Source organism: Gregarina niphandrodes (genome assembly GCF_000223845.1).
Source record: "Gregarina niphandrodes unplaced genomic scaffold scaffold00024, whole genome shotgun sequence".
NCBI lineage: Eukaryota > Apicomplexa > Conoidasida > Eugregarinorida > Gregarinidae > Gregarina > Gregarina niphandrodes.
Window position 1 is genome coordinate 48,918 of NW_011645793.1, and position 21,093 is coordinate 70,010.

Consider the following 21,093-nt stretch of genomic DNA (forward strand, 5'->3'; position numbering starts at 1 on the left):
ATAACTTCTCCCATTCGCCCTTTATCGATTGCCTGGCTGCCGACCAACTTGAGAAACTGATGCAGGACAGCCGTCAAGTTCAGGGTGATGTGCTGAATGGCTGCCTCGGCTAGGTACGGTTCAGACCCGTACGCCACGTACAGTAGCTCTCGGTTCTTCGACACATGGAGCAGTGTAGCCATGTGACTGCATACGAGCTGTTCTGCCAACTGAATGGACGGGGTTATCCTCACACAAGCGACGACCATGACGGCTGCGGGCACTCCAAGACCCGGGTCCGATTTTCCAATCAACTTGCTGGTGGCTATAGCGGTAAGGGCCTTGTGACCTTGTTGTTTGTAGCTCTCATCAAAGTGTCTGGAAAATGCAAACCACAGTGGGCGACCGAAACGGGAAAGAAACTCAACGGACAGCAGGTCGTGCATAGCGACCGGATACGGAGCGTCTTGGACTCCGCAGTCCGGTACTCCGACAGACAAGACAGGAGCAATCGGAATGGACGAGTCCGTGCGCACCATTGATAAGTATCGCTTGTAGGAGTCGTCGTCATGGAGTGCGGGGGCGAAGTTCTGAACACGAGAATTGGTACTTGCAAAGCAGGCAGTGATTCCCGGCACGGCGAACGCTCTTCGAAAGAGACGAAAGACAGGACAAAAGGGGTCAGTCTGGGAGGGAGTAAGCAAAGCTGCTGCCTCATCGCACATGAACAAGACATAAGGGACCTTGAACTGTTGCGTAAACCGCTTTATTTGGAGTTTCAGATCAGCGGTGGCATCCACCAGTGCAAGAGGCGGTAGCGTCGTACCATCCGCCATGTCGTATGTCGGGTGCCAGTTCATCAATTGGTAATGGAACCACTCAGTCGGGGTCATTGATCTGAGGTGCTCATCGTCAAGGGTACTGCGGATGTATGACGCTAGACACTTCATGATGTGACTCACAATCAAATCTGCATCGACATAAGCCCGGAGTATTTTTTGGAGCGGCGTGAAGCTCCCCGTCTGCCGGGGGAAGGTGTTTGAACTTTGGCTCATACTGATGTAAAAAGACCGATATGTCTTTCCCACCTCAGCAAACAAACGGGACTTACCCCAACCGCTCGACTGGGTCAAAGCGCCGACAGCTGTACTGAACTCAACGGGAGCCAACCATCCCATCAGCTTTATTAGCATTTTCGGTGATATACTCCTATCCTCCCTAAGTACATACTCCTCCTGGAAAGCAGTCTCGCAATCCACCAGAACGGCATGCGACCGGTGCGGTATAGCACCAGGAGTGACGCCCACATGGCTCCGTAATTTCAACAAAATGTCATCCAGATCCACCGTGCCGTCAGGTAAAACCGTAGCCATTTGACGGAATTCTTCAGCTGGCATTCTGTTTGACATTGCTCCTGAAACGAAATGAATTATTTATTAATCATGCGACTATTTGGGCGGGAAGCTTCAAAATATATATCCGCGCGTGTTTGTTGGACACACACTTTTTTTGTCCTGTTACTCTAAAAAAGGACTGCGTTGTGCCCTGTTGGTTTTTGGAACAGTTCAACGCAGCTTTCGCATCGGACATGAAAAAGGACCATATTAGCGCAGCCTAGCCGCCTCTCTCTAAAGCGGTCTTTTTGCTTGACATAGTAGTTTCCTGACCGAATCCAGACCTCTATTTCTCAACGAAATTACCAGCCTGTATTGGAGGTGTGGTTCGATTCTGCACGATGTTAATTCTTTTGTGGTTCAATGAGCCGGCAGGTCAATGAGCTGACTTCTATGAACTGGTGTGAAGCGTGCGGTAATGTCGCGGTAGTATATATGACGGCACCCAAACGACAGGCAACGATGAATGGCTGGGAGCAGGTCCCCTTGTGCGGAGCAGTTCGACTGGTTCCCTTGCGCCCACAGCAGGGAGGCGGTCACGAGATCAGTCGGAAGTCCGAGGTCAGTCGGGAGCCTCCACAACCTGAAGCTTTTTTTCACTCGGGGAGTGATGTCGGGGAGTATTCACTGAACTACCGGCCTTGGGTGGCGCACGCAACAGCCGGAAAAGCTCGATAAAATTAGCAATTGCTGCGAGGTTGGCAGGCCGCTGTCAAGATGGAGCGCTTCCTCAGTATGCTGTTCACCCAAGTTGGGAATTTGTCAAACGTGAGGGGGACCAAACGTGAGGGGGACCCATGACGGAGATGTTGCCGCGCACAATCCGTTGGTGCCTGCGCCTGCGTTACTACGGTCTTGCGTCATGCACAACTCGGTTTCGAACGCGGGACCTGGGGTTCGAACACGCTCAATTTAAAAAAAGGCCGCGTTTTTCGATGGCGAGTTCCAAGCACGCGGTAAAGCGTCGAGTTCACCTGGAGAGGGCCACGCCCGCCGCCAAGGCCAAGCACGGCCCGTTGGAGAACCGGGACCAGTTTTTGAAGCGAGCGAAGACGCTGAAGAAACAGCAGCAAACTCTCAGTAAGGCTTCCCCCTGTTGAGCACCCCTCCCATCTTGAGCACCCCTCCCCTCTTGAGCACCCCTCCGTCTTGAGCACCCCTCCACCCCTCCACCCCTCCGTCTTGAGCACCCCTCCGTCTTGAGCACCCCTCCGTCTTGAGTACCCCTCCGCCATCCCTCTTCCCATCCTCAGTATATTTCGTCTGTTGTTGTAGACACATTACACAAGAAAGCAGCCCTGCGAAATCCGCAGGAATTCAACTTTAAGATGATCAGCACGAGGAAAGAGAAGGGCAAGTTGGTAAAACGCGGTTGAGCATGGTGGTGTGCGTAGCAGGTGGTCTGGGCGGCTTGGTTTTTTATATAATGTCCTTCAAAGACGCCTTTACGAAGGACAATGGTGACGGAAGTCCGTTGAATTATGACGATTCGGCCTTTGCCTATTTTGCGGCGACCTTCATCGCGTGCGCGTTAATCCCGTGGGCGTGTACTTATTTTGAAGCGAGATTGGTAATGGGTCACTAGCACTTGCACGGGTAATTAGCACTTGCACGGGTCCCGCTTACTTCAGAGTGTGTGCTCACACACTTTTTGTTGCCGCGCGTGTATGTTCCGGTATCCATGTATCCATGTTCAGCATATTCGCAGCCAGTTGAGTGCGTTGTTATGGGGCTCTGGACAGAAGGAGGACAGTGGGCGGGCATGTCGTTGTTCGTTATGTGAGAAGAAGAGAGCGATGTTAGAGGCGGAGTCAGAGCGGCCATTGTGGTTACGTTTCTTGGGTACGTCGAGTGACCGTTGGCAGTTATTGTGCATTGCATCATTGTCGGTATTATTCTGGTTTATATGCACACACTTCTTAAGTGCAATGCCATCAGTAGCATCGTTTAATCCATGGGAGATTTTGAATATTACGGAAACAGCGAGTGCTCGTGACGTGAAGAAAGCATTCCGAACAATGTCCCTGAAGTTCCACCCCGATAAAAACCCGAATGATGCTTCAGCTGCGGCCAAGTTTGTATTGATATCGAAGGCATATCATACTCTGACGGATGAGGTTGCTAAAAAGAACTTTGAAAGATTCGGTAATCCGGACGGTCGTCAGGGCCTTATGCGTGTTGGTATCGGACTACCTACCTTTATGCTTGAAGAAAACTACCAGCTCTTCATTCTTGCTACCTTCTTTATTGGACTCCTTGTTGTTGTACCTGGCTGCTTTCTACTCTACTATTATCACATCAGCAGATACGTCAGCCACTACGGGCTACATAAAGAGACCATCAACATGGTATCTGGCACCATGCAACCCAAACTCACAGCTCACCGTGTTATTGCTATGCTCGCCGCATCCCATGAGATACGAAATGCTCCCGCATTCGACGACTATGGCCGACCACGAAACGGCGTCCGAGAGATTAGCGTAGAGGAAATGGACATGCTCAAAACCAAATGCAATGGCAAGGAAATGGACCGAATGGGTACACTAAATAGTAAAGTCATGAAGGCATGTCTTCTCATCTACATCTATCTTGCCCGCGAAACGCCCACTCTAGCACCCAAATTTCAGCACGAAACCAGGTACATTCTCCGCAAGGCCGTCCAGGTATCAAGGGCCATGCTCGATATTGCCTTCATCAACAATTGGATACCCACCATCCAGGCGATCTTGGCTGTACGTAAGTGTCTCTTTCAGGCCGTCGAAATCGGAAGCCTCCCCGTCATCCAAGTGCCCCATATATTTAACCCCAGCGGCCGGAACAAAGATGAAAAATTAGCGCGCGCGCGTGTGCTATTAAATTCAGTTCAACAATTTAAACCCTCGGACTTCCATGCCTTGACGCAGGTAGCGCTTGAGCACAAAGAAACCGCGCTCCAGAGTCTGAGTCCGGACGAGGTGCAGGATGTGAGCTGTATGTTCCAGGTTTTGCCAAACATAAAGTTTGAAGGCGCTGTTTACGTGGAGGACGAGAAAGAAATTTGTGTAGGAGATATTGCCACTTGCAGACTCACGATCACACGCCAGAATCTCAACGACGGTGACGCACAGGGCGACATTCACGCGCCGTACTTCCCCGACAAGCGCCAGGAAGAATGGTTCGTATTCATCGCAGATAAACAAACGAATGAACTCTACGGCTACAAAGCCGTACAAGACAACCAAAAAGTCGTTGAAGTACTTATACAATTCCCCGTACTCAAACCCTTACAGTGGACGCTGACTGCCGTCTGTCTTGCTGATTGTTGTTTCGGCAGCGATAGGACCGTCGACATACCCTTCACTGCCCAACTACCCGAAGAGACAGATCGCCAAGTCTTCATACACCCTGACGATGTAGCCCTCGACGGACAAGCGAGCCTCATGCAACAGATACTCGGCACCGCCGCGAACGATGAAGATGAGGATGAAAACTCGCCCGACGCTGCCGACGAGGAACCAGACGAATCCCACCTTCCCGAAGGCGAAGCTCCAGGCCACCAACATAGTGATGCGGAAGGCCGAACGGAAGGCGGAACGGAAGACGGAACAGAAGGCGAAACGTCCGGAACATCAGGTGTGCAACAAGACGACACTACATTGAAATGTACATTAAAAGGCGACAAACTTGACGGCCCAGAACGACAGGTATCCGCGACCGTGACGTGATCGCCACTGTCCGGTTACTCCTCCGTATCGAAGACGAAACGATGGACCTGGAAGAGAAGTGCTGATCACAAACACGCTATTATGAAGGGAGAGACTTTGCTGGGTCAACACTCTGCGTTGCTAACCTCAACACAGCAAGCGAGCCATGCACAACAGGGTCATTCCACACAAATCGAACGGTCAATCAATCGGTGATTTTTTTCGCCGTATGTTAGTTGCCACCAAACGACTTGATCGCTGTGATGCCAAAAACCAAGTGCTGTGGTGTGAAGGGCTGTGCCGCCTGCCTTCATCGCCAGCGATAAAACATTTTTCTCGGTCAGTCTGTTCAGACCCGAATCAGCCTCCCTGAAAAAACTCAAAAAAAAACACTCCGTTACGACACGGTGAAGGAGGAGTTACTAGCTTTTAATTCGAAACACTTTACGCCCCCTCCGCAAAGCCCAACTTCATTATGTCGTCCTCGACTGGGACCATTGTTACTGCAACATTATGGGTTGTTCTTCCCTGATTCAACCTCGGGTCATGGTCCCACTAACTCTTGCCTACTGACCGATATCCCGTTAAACTACTTCCGTGCCATCCTGTTCCTGTTTAGTCGACCCAGGCTCTTGCCCCATAAAATTCTACCTACAAGAATGCTCCATAATTATTCTCATCTTTCGGTTCTATAAATATATATGAAAAGTGCGCGTTAAATTTGGTCACAAACCAAAATTGAAAATCCATGACTCCCTGTTGGATCGTGATTCCCTGCTGCCAGATGGTGATTCCCTGCTACCAGATCGTGGCGTTATGTGGGTTGAAGGAGAGAGGTCAGGACTAAGCTGCCAGCCGGCAGACTCGTCAATGTCAATGTCTTTGTCAGGTCTAATTTCCTCAGGTAAGGAGCCAAAATATTCATCCAAGGCGCGCTGGCGGCTGTGGTCGATTGAGGGGTCGTAATGGCCGCGTTGGATCCAGCAGTCGTGGGCGCTCCAACGCCCATGGGCTAGCTCCGGGTCGTGTGCCAAGTCGTGGTCGTAAGCAGAATCCGGTATATATGGTGGGTTAGACGGTAACCCCTGTTGGTCTGAGACCAATAAGTCATCTGGTGACTCGTCCAAGGTAAAGCTAGACCGCATATAAGGGATGGTCCTTTCCGCCTCGGAATCACTGCAGCAGGTGGAGGCGTAGCTACAAAAGCTCATCAGGTTGAATTTTTAATGCCCTGAATTTATGTAGCCGTGCTCGTCGAGGATCGCTCGTGTCAACGCATAGATGTGCTTGAATCGATCTGGTCCAAGGTGAATGCCTCCATACCATCTGGAGACTATAACGACAACATTTTCTACTTTGAGCACGTTCATGAGCCACTGCATATTGGAACCCGCATTAGCCTCCCCATCTGAGTCATGATCTTGGACGCAGATCTTGCTCTCCGAATTCACCAGGCGATAGCTGACCATGTTATGAGTTGCGCGCGCATACTTATTGTTCGACGAGAGTGTATTCAGCACGTCATTGATCTGCAGGAACGTCATGCAGGAGTGGAACGTCATGCAGGAGTGGAACGTCATGCAAGAGCACGAGGAGTGCTAAAGGACAGCAGGAAGAGGGTGGGATGTAACACGGGTGGGAAGACAGAGAGGGTGGATAGGGACCCCCGCTACAAATGATGGGGCGTACGTCGTTTTTGTCGCGCACCGGGGCAAGGTGCGCCATGAATATTGATTTTCTGTCGATCAATTCATGGCCATGATGGATGGGAATTTGTTTCCGAAAACTCCGACTTGAAGTCCCGGGTTCGATTCTTACCAAGCGCATCTCGGTTCCGACGACGTCATCATCCATGGGACTCAAGTCCGGAGCCTTAGGCTGCTGTGGTTCATCTCGCCGGAGACTTTTCTTCTGTTTATAGTATTCGATTAAAGCTTGTGCGCTACACTCCTGTACCACGCAATCAATAACACTTGTGACCGGCGTCAAGCCTTCCATTCCCTCAATTGCTGCCTGTCCACATTTGACGGATAACAAGTTTAGCAAATCCGGAGCCAACCACGGAGCGTCTATCTGCACGTCCACCAACCACTCTGGCCAACTCTCTGGCCGCTGTTCGTCTAGAGTCTTCTTGCCTGGGTTTTTGCCTGGGTTTTTGCCTCCCTTACCCTTGCCCGGGTTTTTGCCTCCCTTACCCTTCCGCTGGTCCATAGTCTCCGACTTTTCTTTCTCCGCCTCCTCCTGGTTAGTCATAATCACGCACACTGTAATTTCAGGACTGACCTCCGCCAGCAGCTCCTTACCAGCTATGAAGGCGATCCACTCTTCGCATTCCAGACCACCCACGCGTACGACTAATTTGTTGTTCTCCACGAAACTTTGAAAACTACCCTCATACAATACTTGCAGCAACTCCAACTCCTCAGCCAACATCTCACTCAACATAAAAATTGCCTTTCCCCAGTATCCCCCCTTTCCCCAATATCCCCTTTCTCCAATATCCCCCTTACCCCTTTCCCCTTTCCCCAACATCCCCTTTCTCCAATATCCCCCTTACCCGGTACCCCTCTTCCCCAACAATGACACTGTCACATAAATCTCCCACGTCCTGGTCGTCTCCCACGTACTCCGCCGCGTCCTGGTCGTCTCCCACGTACTCCGCCTAGCCTCATCACAGCTCCATTCTTCACCCCGCCCAGAGCCGTTGTCGATATGTTACCAACCACTTCCTACAGCCCAAAAAAAAATAACGGGTCTGTTTCTGTCAACACCTACTTTTTTTTGAGGAGCAAGTTCTAACAGGATGGGAAAGTGTGGCAAGGGTACCGGTTCCTTCGGCTTGCGCAACAAGAAGAGCCACAAGATGTGCGAAAGGTGCGGCAAGCACTCTTTCCATATCCAAAAGCAGAGATGCGCTTCTTGTGGTAAGATTGAATTCGTAGTCTCTATTGCATTGGATAGCCAAGCCAGTCCACTGGCGGAACACTTGGTTGGACTCTACACACGCCTGCGGCGGAACACTTGGTTGGACTCTACACACGCCTGCGGCGGAACACTCGGTTGGACTCTACACACGCCTGTGTGCGAATGACTTTGGCGCACACCTGTGTGCGAATGTGAATAATTGTGTCTATGCAGGATTCCCAGATGCTAAGATGCGCCGCTACAACTGGTCGGCGAAGGCCTTGCGTCGCCGCACGACTGGTACCGGTCGTACGCGCCATATGCGGAGCGTTGCTCGCCACTTCAAGTCCGGCTTCAAGTCTGTTTCCGTCTAACTCCGTTTTTTTTCCATACTCCCAAAACCATATGGCTGACTCTGGGCTGGATAGCTCCAAGCTGCTAGATAGCTCCAAGCTGCTAGATGGCTTCAAACTGCTAGATACTCCTAATGATAGTTCTACTCCTAATGATAGTTCTACTCCTAATGATAGTTCTACCACCTCTGATAACCCTCTGGATGCCCTTTGCCCTATAGATGGACGGTACGGGACAAAGGTTGACGGCATACGGCAGACAGGGTTCACAGAGAGACAGCTCATTCTCACGAAGCTTAGTGTGGAATGCAGATGGCTCAAACATCTGATCGCGATAGTAAGGCCCGACGGTGAAGAGACAGTGAAAAGACTTGATGATGTGTGGCACAGTCTTGATAGTATAGAACTAGTCAATAGAGTCAAGCAGATTGAATCTATCACCAATCATGACACAAAAGCTGTTGAATTGGCGATACGAGAATGTGTAGGACCATTCACGACCGACCATTCACGACCGACCATTACCGACCGACCATTACCTTCACCGTGTTTTTCGGTGGCCTTTCAAATGTTGTTTATTTAGTTATTGAAGGATGCTGGTTTGAGCGAGATCGCGGAACTTTGTCATATGGGTCTGACATCCGAAGACGTGACTGGTGCAGCTTACGCCCTAATGTTCTGTCGCGTTTGGTGTGGAGTTTTACGGCGGGATCAAATTGAACTAAGTAATTGTTTGGTAGCTATGGCGGAGACCACTGTGGGTAGCGCGTTGATGTCAATGACGCATGGCCAGCCGGCGACTCCGACGACTTTTGGAAAGGAGTTGTGCGTGTTCCTGAGCCGTCTGCAGGTTTGTTGGTTTACTAAATTTCCTCGCACACACGTGTTTGTAAAATTTGGTGGCGCAGTGGGGAGCCATGCGGCGTTATGTGCTGCCTACCCTGACGTTGATTGGTTATCAGCGTGCAAGTCCTTTGTTTCTGGACTCCAGAATCATGAGGTTGGAGAGGAAATAGAGTTTCGATTGGATTTATGTACTACGCAAATACCTAATCGGGAATGGATAGTGGAATGTCTACAGTGCTTGGAACGTCAGAACCTTGTGTTATTGGATCTATGTAGAGATATGTGGTTGTACATAAGTCGAAATATTCTTAACTTGAAGTTGGTGAAAAATGAAGTTGGTTCTAGCACAATGCCGCATAAAATAAATCCCATTCATTTTGAAAATGCCGAAGGTAATTTGGTTATTGCCAACGGGTTAATTCGTACCATGACGGACAAACTTTTAATCTCAAGAATGCAACGTGATCTTAGTGACTCAACGGTCATGCGTAATTTGGGCATGATATTCGGCTACACTACAATTGCTATCAAGTCAATCATTGTCGGTATACGTAGATGTGACTTTAATACACATATAGCCCTACAAGAGCTCAATAATCATCCTGAACTAATCTCAGAACCCATACAATGTATCCTTCGGAAGTATCCTAAAGATATACAAGACCCCTATACTCTACTCAAACTTATTACTAGAGGAAAACCTAATGACCATGATATTCGACAACACTTGAATGAACTACTCAAAACATTACAACCCATTCTATCACAACAAGACTTTCAATTTCTTTCCACAATCAATCCACAAACATACCTAGGACTATCTCCACAAATAGCTAACACTGTCATACAAGAATTCAAATTATTTCTAGCCTAAAAACATTACGTAAAGTTTCTTACAACCAACAACCCAACAATACCAACAATACAGGCAGGGTCCATAACAATGACAGGGTCCATAACAATGACAGGGTACATAACAATGACAGGGTCGATAGGGTCTCTTGACAAAAGCTTAAAGGGAAAGGGGAAGGGGAAAGGGAAAGGGAAAGGGAAAGGGGAAGGGAAAGGGGAAGGGGACAATTCTTTTCTAATGACAGCCGAAGTACGGGCGTTCGAACCGTCGCGTGTGGAGATATGTCTAAAACCATTAGAGTAAGGCAACGCACCATTCTTACTCGTCACGTACTTTATGCGCTCCCCGCACACACTTGATATACCCCCCGCCATAAGTGTGCCCCCCGCACACACTTGATATAGCCCCCAGTGTGTGCGCTTTCTTAACATGATGTATGCAGTTTAGCGTGTGGTAGTAGCGAGTGGTCGTACGAAGACGAAGCGGTAGTGTGTATAATAAAGGGCCCTCGAGAGTTGTCACGGAATGTCCACTACGACGGGCTGTGTCTTCAGGTGTTCATTGAGAACGGTGGCAACGACGTGCACTACCAGCGATTCGAGATACGCATCAGCGAAGTACTTAAAACGTGTATATCCATGGAGGAATTCCCGATGCAGCAACTTCACATAATACTCACCATCAAAAGCTCCAGCCCCGACGCGCGACTACCCCTCTACCTCTTCATCAACGCTGCCGTCACGGGCCTTCTCACGCACGGAATACCCATGAAACAATATATCCTCGCCGCGCCTCTTACCGACGGTACTATTGCTTGCATCGTAAACCACGCCCACTCGCACGACCTCATACAAGCCATAAACCAAGTGCTCCAAAACGGACACGGGGCATCCCACATCCTCGACCAAGTCCAAGTCGTCATGCTCATGACCAACGCTTCGCCCTCCGATGAAAACGACGTCCTGCAAGGCATCCTCCACCTACATACCCTCGACCTCGCCCTCCGCAACCAGTTCCAGCACCTTGCAAACAGACTTATAGCTCTCGCGGAAACCAACTTTTAACTCACCCGACCTCCCCCAATCCACTCCACTCGGCACCCCGTGCTCAATCCACTCCACTCGGCACCCCGTGCTCAATCCACTCCACTCGCTGCTGACCTCACACACTCGGTGCCGAGGTCCAAAAAAAGCCTCCTTCGTGACCTCATCCACCAACTCCGACAGTCTTGCCGCAACCGCCCGACTGCATCGCTAAAACAACAACCGTCGTGAGCACAGCAACCGTCGTGAGCACAGCGCCCACCCGCAGGGATCTCAAGGAGATGGTCGTAAGCCGGACGAGACGATCTCACTCAACGAGACGATCTCACTCAACGATGCAATTCGGCGAGACGACCTCACTCACGACTCGCACCAACAGACGAATCATATCGGGACTAAGTCTGCATGTCAAATGTCCTCGGCACCCGTCGTCTTCCCCGACAACAGCTTCTCTTTGGTGGGCCTCCCGGGAGCCTCGTTCCGCGTGCGTTTGATAGCGATGTACTTCAAGACGGAGAGAGCGCCGAACAACTCGCGACGCTCCTTGACCCCGGTACAGATCAGGCACACTGAGTGAACCCCGCCCTTCGGCGGTGATAGGACCAACTGCAGGCTCCGCGCCAGCAACTCCTCCTGAGCACTCCAGTCCAACTCGTTCGCTGCCGGCTTGTCTCCAGCCCCATCCTCCAACCCCACAGCCGCCGCCGACGGCGTCCGCAAACACGGCCCCTCGTACAACGCCGCCACGGCACTCAGCGGAAACTCCACCACCGTCAGGTGCCCCGGTGTGTCACTGTCCACCAACCGAGTGACAATGACGTTCTACAAACACAACCATCGTCACACCTTCCCTCACTTACGAGACCGGACGTGATTTTGAAGACCGCGCTGAAGGCTGTGGTTAGGTCCGCGTTGGCAAAGACCGACATGGTGACGCCGTGCTGGCCGCGTTTCCAGACATCGAGCGTGATCCGCTTCAGCGCCTCCTTCGTGAGCCCCGGCAGCTCAGTCTCCGGCCGCCGCTCCGCCTTGACTGCATCGCTGTCCAACGGCGTGTACGCCGAGTTCTCCTCCGGGACCGTCTTCTTCACGATCACTTCCTTCTCGTCCAGATCTTCCTTCCGGCGACACCTCTCGCAACAGCTGCGGAACATTTTCCGTCAAGAATATATGGGTCTACCCGCAGCCGATAAACCCACCCACCATAAAGCCGGCGAGCCGAAAGGCAAGGCGAGCAAGCAGCCTGCCGACGCGAGGAACCAGGCAAGGAACACGGCCAAGATCAAGGCGCGGAAGTCAGGCAAAACACGGAAGCAGCCGGGCGACGAAGCCAAGAACGAGGCTCGGAAGCAACCCCGGGGAGGGAAGCAGGGAGGCCGTGGGCGGAAGCCGAGCGGGCGGGACGCGCAGGCATTGTACGCGGCGATGCATCGCGGCATGGAGCGGGCGAGTCGTCGAAAGAAATTCGGCGAGGCATTTAAGTACCTGCAGCGTCTGGAAGACGAAGGGCTGGCACCGCGGCCGGGGACGTGGTTGAAGATGGCGAAGGTGTGCGCCCGCTGCGGGAACATGGCGGCGGCAACCCGGTACGCCGCGGCCGCGGGCTTCGACAAACCGGTGGCGGGTGCAGCCATGGCGGGCGCGCGCACGGCGGCTGTGGCGACGTTGCTGGTGCAGGGTTGGGGCGACGCGTTGGACATGTCGAGTGCCTATGCGGTGCTGCGTCAATGTGCCGTCATCAGCGGCGGAGTCGGGGCGCGTGTGTTCAGCGCTTGGCTCCGAGGCGCTCTAAAAACCGGCTGGGCGCTCGAGAGCCTCTGGCTGGCGCAGCGAGCGGACGTCACTCTCGACGCAACCTGCGTCCAACTCCTCGTCGAACTTGCACACGGACTACACTCTCTCCGCCGCGAACCGGGTTCGCGCGCCGCTGCAGGCGACCGAACCGCGGACACACTCGCACAAACTGTCTACCGTCAGCACCGCACACTATTCGAAGCTGATGCGGCCACCACTGACGCCACACAGCGTCTCATCCGACTCGCCGCCCATGGCCACACTCTGTCGCTGCTGCTGGACATGCACGAGGACCCCGCGTTACGTCAAGAGGCGGAATGTTGCCTGGAGGCGGCCGCTTGCCTCCTGGACCAACTTGAATGCAGCCCAGCGTCGGACCAGGCGGACGACCCGGCGGACGCCCCGGCGGACGACCTGGCGGACGACCCGGCGGACGACCTGGCGGAGCGAGACGACGCGGACTATGGTCGGTCATTGAGGTTGTTCTCGCGGTTCAAGCACGAGCGGTTGCGGGAAGAGTTGGAGCGGACGCGCGCCAAGTGGGCGTCGGACGCGGCGGCGGAGTGTGTATTGGACTTGTGTTTGTACCGAGCGCCGGACACGGTTCTCATTCCGGGCATGGCCCCGGCGGTCTGGAGCCATCGGAGTGCCGCGGGCGTGTGGCACTGCGTCTACGGCCACGCGCTAGCGCAGTGGGCGCCCAATGGGGAGTGGCCGGCGACCGCGGAGGTTCTTTGTTCAATTGCGGCCGGGATCCAATCCGAAGCCGGGATCCAATCCGAAGCCGGGATCCAACCCGAAGCCGGGATCCAATCCGAAGCCGGGATCCAATCCGAAGCTCCGACCACGGCTTCGGTCTCGGAGTGGAGTGCGGCAGCCGTCGAGGTATCCCGACGGGAGGCCCTAGTACGTCGTTTATTGGTTGCGAGCGCGGGCGCGACGGAGGCAGAGTTGGGAGCGGGGGATGGCGATTGGGCGGCAGATGTGTGTGGAGAGTGTGCATTCTTTGTTGTGAATGAGTTGCGCTGGTCACGTTGGAATCGGATCCGGGGACGTATCGCCACGGGTACACGACATGTGGCTCTGCTCGGTGGTGACGGGGCGGAGGTCTTGCGCAGCTTTTTGCGCGATTGTCGACGTATATCTATCCACTTCCCCGAACCGCCAGCCGTCAAGGAAGACGGCTGGATCAGCCAATCGCTGCTGACACTCGTTCATCAAGCGCTAGCCAACAATGGCCAACTCCGACTCCTCTCTGACCAACGACAGTACATGGAGTACCTCAGCTCCTGCGTCGTCCGTCCGCTCTCCAAAACACTTTTCCGTTGCCACAACAATCCCACGCCACCCTGGCTCTTCACCACCAACCCCACCGACGACCTCACGCGCCCCGAACTCTCCTGGTTCGGCAAACTCTGGCGGGGGAAGGACCTCTTCCTATTTTCGCTACAAAAGACCAACCACTCTTGACTTACACACGCGCTACCTACCACCAGACAAGCGACCACCAGACAAGCAAGATAACTAAGTCAAGCCAACAAAGCCAACCACATGAAGTCGACCGTATGAAGCCAACTCCAAATCATTCCACTCGCTGGTCCTGTCGCTGAGTCGGGTTCGCGGCAAGCGACTCAATACCAAAAACAATGACGATCAAATATTGAAAAATGGGAGCGCGCGCCACACACGTGTGCGCGCAAATAATCCCAGGAGTCCCCTAATTAATTCCCAGGAGTGGGGAGATAGTGTGTGGGGAGATAATGAGTAGTGAGTGGGTTCATCTTAGGTATATGCCTTAATTGCTACGAGTGAGCGGATAAGGAAGGTTTAGGCGCCTTCGGGTAGGTAGTAGTTTTTGAAGCCGTGTGTGGAGCAGGAGAATGGTACTTCTACTCCGCCGAAGGAGCCGCACCAGTCCCTGACGGAGGAGGCGTAGTTGAACATGAATCCGTCGAGTGATTTGTCTCCTTGTCTGTCTCTGAGTGCTGGAATGTTAATTTTGAAGTCCATACGTACGGCGTCCATCATGGTTCTATTACCGCTTTGGTGATCCCAGGCTTGCCAGTGGTAGGTGCGTGAAAGCTCACTTAGTGTAAATTGGTAGTCCTCCGGGTTGGATATTAGTATGGAGTGGTAAAAGTCAGCTGGTGAGCAGATCTGGTCGGGTATGTTTTTTCCGAATTCGATTCTTGCTTGGCACCCTCTTTCATAGGGCTCGGCTGCGTTGTTGAGACAGTCCATAACGTTCCAAGGAGCTAAGGGTCGTTTGCCCTGGCCGTTCCAGAAGTCTGACGTGTTTGTACCGCCGGTGAGTGCGTATTGGTCGCGCAGAGAGCCTAGTGGGGCGAAGTTATGTACGGTGATGTTTCCGTAGACGCATTCCTGCCGTGGGACAAGATGTCCGGGTGAGGGTAGCCGTACGCCGAAGACATTGGAGCAACATAGGTCTGGTGCATGAGGGGCGGTAAAGTTCCAATAGCCGCTGACGCTCACAACGCAAGTAGCAGGTACGGCACCGAGACAGTGTTCTACGGCGGGGTCGTTGTCCAATATAAATCCGTACCCGTTATCGCTGCGGACACCCCAGCCATCGCAGCTCTCTCTCAAGTACCGTCCACACTCGTCGCTCTTCACACTTAATTCGTAATACTTTATCACGAATGTGCTTTCCGTCCTGTTGAACTTCCGATGCTGGAACACATACTCCTCCGGCAGCACTATACCATCACTGTCTACCTGCCATCCCGCATTCGAATCCACCCTCTCCACATGCCCGTCTGCCTCCGGCTGGATCGGATTCGCGGACTTCCACGACCAGTGACCATACTCACCCTCCTCGTTAGGACCATATGATACAAACGGAGCAAATGTGGGCCATGTACGGTTCGCCAACGCCTCACCCACCCACTCATACGATGCCGTATAATCTTCCGGCTGCCACACAGATAACGGACGCGGACTCGGCACATGTCCCTCACGCACATTCGAACCCGGCCGCACCACAGACAATGCCGGTATCTTCCACGGCCAATGCTCTTGCACCGCATCGTGCCACTGATAGTCGCCCCACACGTCATCCAAACGCTCCACTCCCTCGTCACCTCTCAAAGCCACTGTCAAACGAACCGTCGGCGACGCAGTAGTCGTAGTCGAAGAAGAAGATGACACCGAACCCTCCTTCACAGAACGCCCTACTGACCCAGCCTCACCACCTACTGACCCAGCCTCACCACCTACTGACTCAACCTCACGACCTACTGACCCAACCTCATTCCCCGCCACACCTACTACAGATCTCATCATCCCTATTTCGTGAGCTAACATCCCTCTCTGAGGTGCTGCGGTTCCTCTCCATCCAGTTCCCACCATCCCTGTATTAAGTACTATAGTCCCTGTCTCACGCTGTGTGGTACCTGTCTTGCTTTGCACGACCTTGACTTCGTCCACGCGTTGGTTTGCGGGGTTTTGTGAGCGAAGAGAGGCACCCACCGCCAAACCCCAACATAGTAATCCCCAGTTGAGCATGAATAATTTTGCACCCATTTTTTGTTAGCCCATGCTGACGGATTGGACTGACTATCCCTGGCCACCCCCCACCTCCCCTGACTACTCCCACTTCCCCTGACCACCCCTGGCTCTCTCCACCTTCGGTTTCTCCCGCCTCGCCTTCTCCGGTTTCTCTTTTGAAAAAATGACTTGGCGATGTGAGTCGTGCAGGACGCTCAATCCGAACGACTCTGTGACCAAGTGTGATGCGTGCGGCCACGACTCGAGGCCCTTTGTCGTTGATCCGAATGTCACCTTTGGCGCGTCTGGTGCTGAGGCTCTTTCCCGGGGCCGCACGAGCATCTTCGACAAGCCTACTGAAGACCAGGGTCCAGACGGTTCTGAGAAACTTGTTCTCTTCGGCGTAGGCGGTGAGATAGCAGTGAGTCAGGATGGGGGAGGGCGCATCTCGTTTGCGCCGGGTGCAGAGTCAGGAAGTCTTTTCTCCGAACCGAGCACTACCACCGGCAATGCCACCGCCGGCAATACCACCGCCGGCAATACCACCACCGGCAATACCACCGCCGGCAATACCACCGCCGGCAATACCACCGCCGGCAATGTCGCTACTAGTGTTAGCACGACCGGTGCCATCACGGCTACCGCCAGCGATAAGAATAGTACTTCGCCATTGAGTTTCGGGGCGATAGGAGGCGTAATGGGATTCTGTCGTGCGATGACGACGCCTGCTCGGACGGATGATCTACTGGTAGGATGTCGGCCGGAAGAGTTGGTGGATACTGAGTTGAGTAGTCCGATGCAACCTGTGCCGGGTGTGTTGTTAACATGGGGTAGTGGTGACTGTGAGCAGTTGCCTTTACGGAGTGAGTTCTTAGACGAGTATGGGAACCGATCTACCCCTTGTCCGGTTCGAGCGTTTTGCGAGAAGAGTGTGACGCAGGTCTGTTGTGGGAGTCTGGCCTCGTATTGTATCAAGGACGATCAACTTTGGTCCTGGGGTTGTGCCGATGATGGGCCCCTTGGGCGACCTGTTTTACGGACAAACGACACAGAGGCCGTCTGGCGCCAAGAGGACCGGCCGGCCAGTGCCGAGATTCGAACCGGCAAAGTCCCCGAGAGAGTTTGGGGCCTTCCACCTTCCGAACGCATCGTCAAAATATCGGCAGGCGACTCACACGCCGCAGTCATTACCGACACTGGCAACTGCTTCGCCTGGGGCCATTACCGCGACTACTACGGTCCCCTCGGCTTCCCAGACCTCCAAGCTGCAACGCACCCCGAACAAGCACTCAACCTCGAAGGAGACCAGACCCTCGACCAAGTCCTGACTTCTGCCCCGGACTCTGCACCCTCCCCAGGGAACCCCATACTAAGGCAGCAGTTGGTCCCAATACAAGTACCATTGGATGGTGTGGCAATAGATATTGCGTCGGGCGATAACCATACAATAGTCGTAGCGGAGAGGCCAGATGGAGCGCGGCACTTGGTTGTATGGGGATCAACAGAATTCGGACAACTGTGTCTGCCCCCGCCGGCGGAGGATGCTCCGTTATGGATGCGACAGGAGTCGCTGCGACCACGACGAGTAGAGTTAAAACAGCTCCGTTTCCAGCGACTTGCGAAAGCTGGTCGGGACTTTTCGGAGCATACATTTGAGGCTGTGCCGGTGCCCGAAGAGGCGAGGTTGCTGCGAGTTTTTGCGGGTAAGGCAACCACGTATCTGAAGTTACACGCGGAGCATGCGACATATCTGTTTGCTGTGGGTCGAGGTTGCTATGGCGAGCTCGGAGGTGGTTTCACGGCGCCAGCTATGCATACGCCGACACTTGTGAGTGTGCCTGCGCTCTGCAGCGTCGAAGTCGTTGCCGGTGGTGACTTCACCGCTGTCGCGCTCGCCTCTGACGGCTCAGTCTGGACCTGGGGCAAAGCGGACCTCGCTGGACACGCGACCAAGTCTGAACGGGCAGTCATAGCTCCCATGACTGACGTTGCGCCCACAACTATAGTCGCGGCCGCCGTTGCTGTCGCCAGCGCGGGTCAAGTCGTAGCTGCCCCCAAGACCGTGCCCGGTCTCAGGCACAAATGCCGGGCTATAGCCGTCGGTTCCAAGTGCCACTACGCTCTCACACACGAAGGCCGACTCTTCGCCTGGGGCGAAGCTAACAGCTTCCAACTCGGCAACGGGACCTGTCCAGACGAACTCGTGCGCGTTCCCACACTCGTCCCACCTACACTCTTCGACGACCGATGGGTCCTACAACTCGCCGCCGGCGCGGCACACGCGTGTGCACTCTGTATTGACCCCGACCGACGCGGAGTTAAACGCACTCGACAACCAGACCTTGCTGAAGACGAACTACCCAGCGTCCTCAAACGCATACGCGCCGTCGAAACCCCCCCCGCCACCCTCTCACCCAACACTCCCCCCTTCCGACCCGCTCTCCTAACCGAACAACCCCGCGTTCGAATCCAATCCGAGGCTGAAAACCAACTCAGGCCCGAGCCAGAGCCTTTACCGCCACAGACCACCCAAGTCGACATGGAACCTGAACCTGAGCCGGAGGAGGTCCCCCCGCGAGATACCGAACTCCAAACTCCCGACGCCCGAAATGTCACCGAGACCGAAATCGCCGCCAAGGCCGAAACTGACAACGTAGAATCGGGCCAAGGGGCCGCGTCCGAAGACGCGGACTCCGATCCGGAAGACACGCCACGAAGATGCGCCGAGCAACCAACACCGCTCTTCGCCGAACCTGAGACTGAAGTCCAAGTCGAAACAGAGGCGCCCACCCCCAGGTTCGAGGCCGGCACGGAGCTGGCCGATGTCACCCACGGCGGCATGACTGAAGTGCGTGTACCCGCCCTCCAACTGCGCGCGGTTGTCCGCACACACCCGCGCCAGCCCGAGCAACCGGAACAGCCTGAGCCCGGGCGACCCGAGCCGGAGCCTGAGCGACTGGTGCAGCCTGAGCGACTGGAGCAGCTCGAGCGACTGGAGCAGCCGGAGCGACCGGAGCAGCACGAGCGACCGGAGCGGCGCGAAGAAGACACGGAGGAGGACGAGCCGGAGCCGAAGCCGCGGGGGCGTACACGTGCTCGTAAAAACTCGGCGACGGAGCCGGTGGCGCGTGGTCGCGGACGGACGCGGCGAGGGCGGAAGGCGGAGCCTGCGCCGGCGCCGGAGCCGCCGGCGGCGACGGGGACGCCGGCAGTGCGGCACAAGCCGCGGGACTCGTTGACGACGGTGTTAATTTCGGGGCGGTCGGTAGACTCAACTTCGGGTCGTCCGTACGAGTCGACGCCGGTGGCTGCGCCGGCTGAATTGGAGCCTGCGTGTGCGGAGGTGGTTAAGGGGACGGAGGTGGTTAAGGGGACGGAGGTGGTTAAGGGGAAGGCGAAGGCGAAAGCGAAGGCGAAGAGTAAGGCGAAGGCGAAAGCTAAGGCGAAGGCGAAACGTTCTGACGATGATGCTGACTCGAGCGAGAGCGAAGAAATGCCGCGGAGACGCCAAACGCGAGCAGACGTCGCCCGGGCCGAAGCGACCAGCGATGAAGATGAAGACGCGCGCCGCAGACCTGCCCGGCGACGTGCCAGCCGCCCCAAAACGGGCGCCAAGAAAAAGTCCTAGTAAGGACTACAGATTTTTCTGCACAATAGACGCGCAATATCTATCCACAATATCTATCCCCACCTCGCACCCGTTCTCGCACAACATCGTCGCACAACATCGTCGCACCCCGCAGGACAGGACATCTGTACCGGAAGCACTTTGTTCAGTTTTTTTGAACCAAAAAGTGTAACTCCAACCAAACCACACTGGTGCTGAACCGAGTGGTGCTGAACCGAATGGGGGCTGGGTGTTTGGACGCGGTACCAACGTCAATAATAATGATCAACGTAACCGAAGGCATTCATGGGGCCCGGGTGGGGGACCCCTGCGGGGAAGTATTTGAGCAGGCCTCCCGGGAACAACCAGGCCAGGCGGAGGCTTATGAAGCCGCAAGCACGAGTGATTCCGTCGATCCACCATTCTTCGGTAGTTAGTTCCCTAACTCTGGGTTGTTCTTCTTGGACGTATCTAGCGGACCTCCTCCAGCCGCTGAAGTGTCGGAAGAAGGGTCTCCAGGTCGGAGGCAGTGTAGGAAAGAGTTGTGAGAGTTCGTCAGTCTCAAGATGTCTTATGTTGACGACTTGAAGTTTCTTTGCGACCTTGGGTGCAAAGGGGCCGGCGAGACCGCCGACACCTACGCACGGACTGCGCAGAAGGCCCCCTCGTCTGGCGGCTGCTTCGAGACCGCGTCGGGCATTTTCGGGTTTGGTGAAAGCTTCGGTGAACACGCGCATGGCCACGTAGGTAGACGCACGCTGGTCCATGAGTTGATGGTACAATATCTCCGCTAACAATGACTCCACACGTAACTGTTCCTGAGACAAACTACCCGGGGGATACCATATACGCACACGGCTCCAACGTTTTAACCAGTTGTAAGTTGGAAAGTACGGCGCACAACGGTCAGAATCCGGACACAATACCACCACCTTCACCGCATCCCACGCGTTACCCATGAACGCTACACGTGCCTCACACCCGTGTAATCGTGTCAACCTTCCACCCGACAGTATTGATGCCACCGTAACCGACATCATAACCTCCAACTTACGCACACTCCTTACTCCTTTCATCACACACCCAAATTATATTTAAAATACAAAGTACCCACACACCAATTATTAAAA

At 54.2% G+C, this 21,093-nt stretch overlaps 11 protein-coding genes across 11 annotated transcripts; 6 read left to right on the forward strand and 5 right to left on the reverse strand.

Moving 5' to 3' along the window:
• Positions 1–126: 126 nt before the first annotated feature.
• GNI_107400 (hypothetical protein) lies at positions 127–518 on the reverse strand (the record flags this gene model as incomplete). Its single annotated transcript, XM_011133112.1, has 1 exon — positions 127–518. A coding segment is annotated over one exon (392 nt), but the record flags the coding sequence as incomplete, so codon positions are not given.
• A 1,790-nt stretch (positions 519–2,308) lies between these two features.
• Positions 2,309–5,077, forward strand: GNI_107410 (DnaJ domain protein; the record flags this gene model as incomplete). Its single annotated transcript, XM_011133113.1, has 3 exons — positions 2,309–2,453; positions 2,649–2,734; positions 3,071–5,077. 3 exons carry the CDS (start codon positions 2,309–2,311, stop codon positions 5,075–5,077), a joined length of 2,238 nt encoding a protein of 745 aa, XP_011131415.1.
• A 1,202-nt stretch (positions 5,078–6,279) lies between these two features.
• GNI_107420 (putative impact protein) lies at positions 6,280–7,501 on the reverse strand (the record flags this gene model as incomplete). The annotated part of the gene is made up of 2 exons (XM_011133114.1): positions 6,280–6,585; positions 6,746–7,501. The coding sequence occupies 2 exons, from the start codon at positions 7,499–7,501 to the stop codon at positions 6,280–6,282; spliced, it is 1,062 nt and encodes a 353-aa protein (XP_011131416.1).
• A 358-nt stretch (positions 7,502–7,859) lies between these two features.
• On the forward strand, positions 7,860–8,334 carry GNI_107430 (ribosomal protein L37; the record flags this gene model as incomplete). The annotated part of the gene is made up of 2 exons (XM_011133115.1): positions 7,860–7,980; positions 8,195–8,334. The coding sequence occupies 2 exons, from the start codon at positions 7,860–7,862 to the stop codon at positions 8,332–8,334; spliced, it is 261 nt and encodes an 86-aa protein (XP_011131417.1).
• Positions 8,335–8,365: 31 nt separating this feature from the next.
• GNI_107440 (adenylosuccinate lyase protein) lies at positions 8,366–10,033 on the forward strand (the record flags this gene model as incomplete). Its single annotated transcript, XM_011133116.1, has 2 exons — positions 8,366–8,797; positions 8,897–10,033. 2 exons carry the CDS (start codon positions 8,366–8,368, stop codon positions 10,031–10,033), a joined length of 1,569 nt encoding a protein of 522 aa, XP_011131418.1.
• Positions 10,034–10,249: 216 nt separating this feature from the next.
• On the forward strand, positions 10,250–11,076 carry GNI_107450 (hypothetical protein; the record flags this gene model as incomplete). The annotated part of the gene is made up of 2 exons (XM_011133117.1): positions 10,250–10,311; positions 10,470–11,076. 2 exons carry the CDS (start codon positions 10,250–10,252, stop codon positions 11,074–11,076), a joined length of 669 nt encoding a protein of 222 aa, XP_011131419.1.
• Positions 11,077–11,463: 387 nt separating this feature from the next.
• On the reverse strand, positions 11,464–12,209 carry GNI_107460 (hypothetical protein; the record flags this gene model as incomplete). The annotated part of the gene is made up of 2 exons (XM_011133118.1): positions 11,464–11,877; positions 11,916–12,209. 2 exons carry the CDS (start codon positions 12,207–12,209, stop codon positions 11,464–11,466), a joined length of 708 nt encoding a protein of 235 aa, XP_011131420.1.
• Positions 12,210–12,594: 385 nt separating this feature from the next.
• GNI_107470 (putative methyltransferase) lies at positions 12,595–14,319 on the forward strand (the record flags this gene model as incomplete). Its single annotated transcript, XM_011133119.1, has 1 exon — positions 12,595–14,319. One exon carries the CDS (start codon positions 12,595–12,597, stop codon positions 14,317–14,319), a length of 1,725 nt encoding a protein of 574 aa, XP_011131421.1.
• Positions 14,320–14,676: 357 nt separating this feature from the next.
• GNI_107480 (hypothetical protein) lies at positions 14,677–16,374 on the reverse strand (the record flags this gene model as incomplete). The annotated part of the gene is made up of 1 exon (XM_011133120.1): positions 14,677–16,374. One exon carries the CDS (start codon positions 16,372–16,374, stop codon positions 14,677–14,679), a length of 1,698 nt encoding a protein of 565 aa, XP_011131422.1.
• Positions 16,375–16,540: 166 nt separating this feature from the next.
• Positions 16,541–19,984, forward strand: GNI_107490 (putative regulator of chromosome condensation protein 1; the record flags this gene model as incomplete). The annotated part of the gene is made up of 2 exons (XM_011133121.1): positions 16,541–16,766; positions 16,824–19,984. The coding sequence occupies 2 exons, from the start codon at positions 16,541–16,543 to the stop codon at positions 19,982–19,984; spliced, it is 3,387 nt and encodes a 1,128-aa protein (XP_011131423.1).
• A 251-nt stretch (positions 19,985–20,235) lies between these two features.
• On the reverse strand, positions 20,236–21,000 carry GNI_107500 (hypothetical protein; the record flags this gene model as incomplete). Its single annotated transcript, XM_011133122.1, has 1 exon — positions 20,236–21,000. The coding sequence occupies one exon, from the start codon at positions 20,998–21,000 to the stop codon at positions 20,236–20,238; it is 765 nt and encodes a 254-aa protein (XP_011131424.1).
• Between the last annotated feature and the right edge of the window lie 93 nt (positions 21,001–21,093).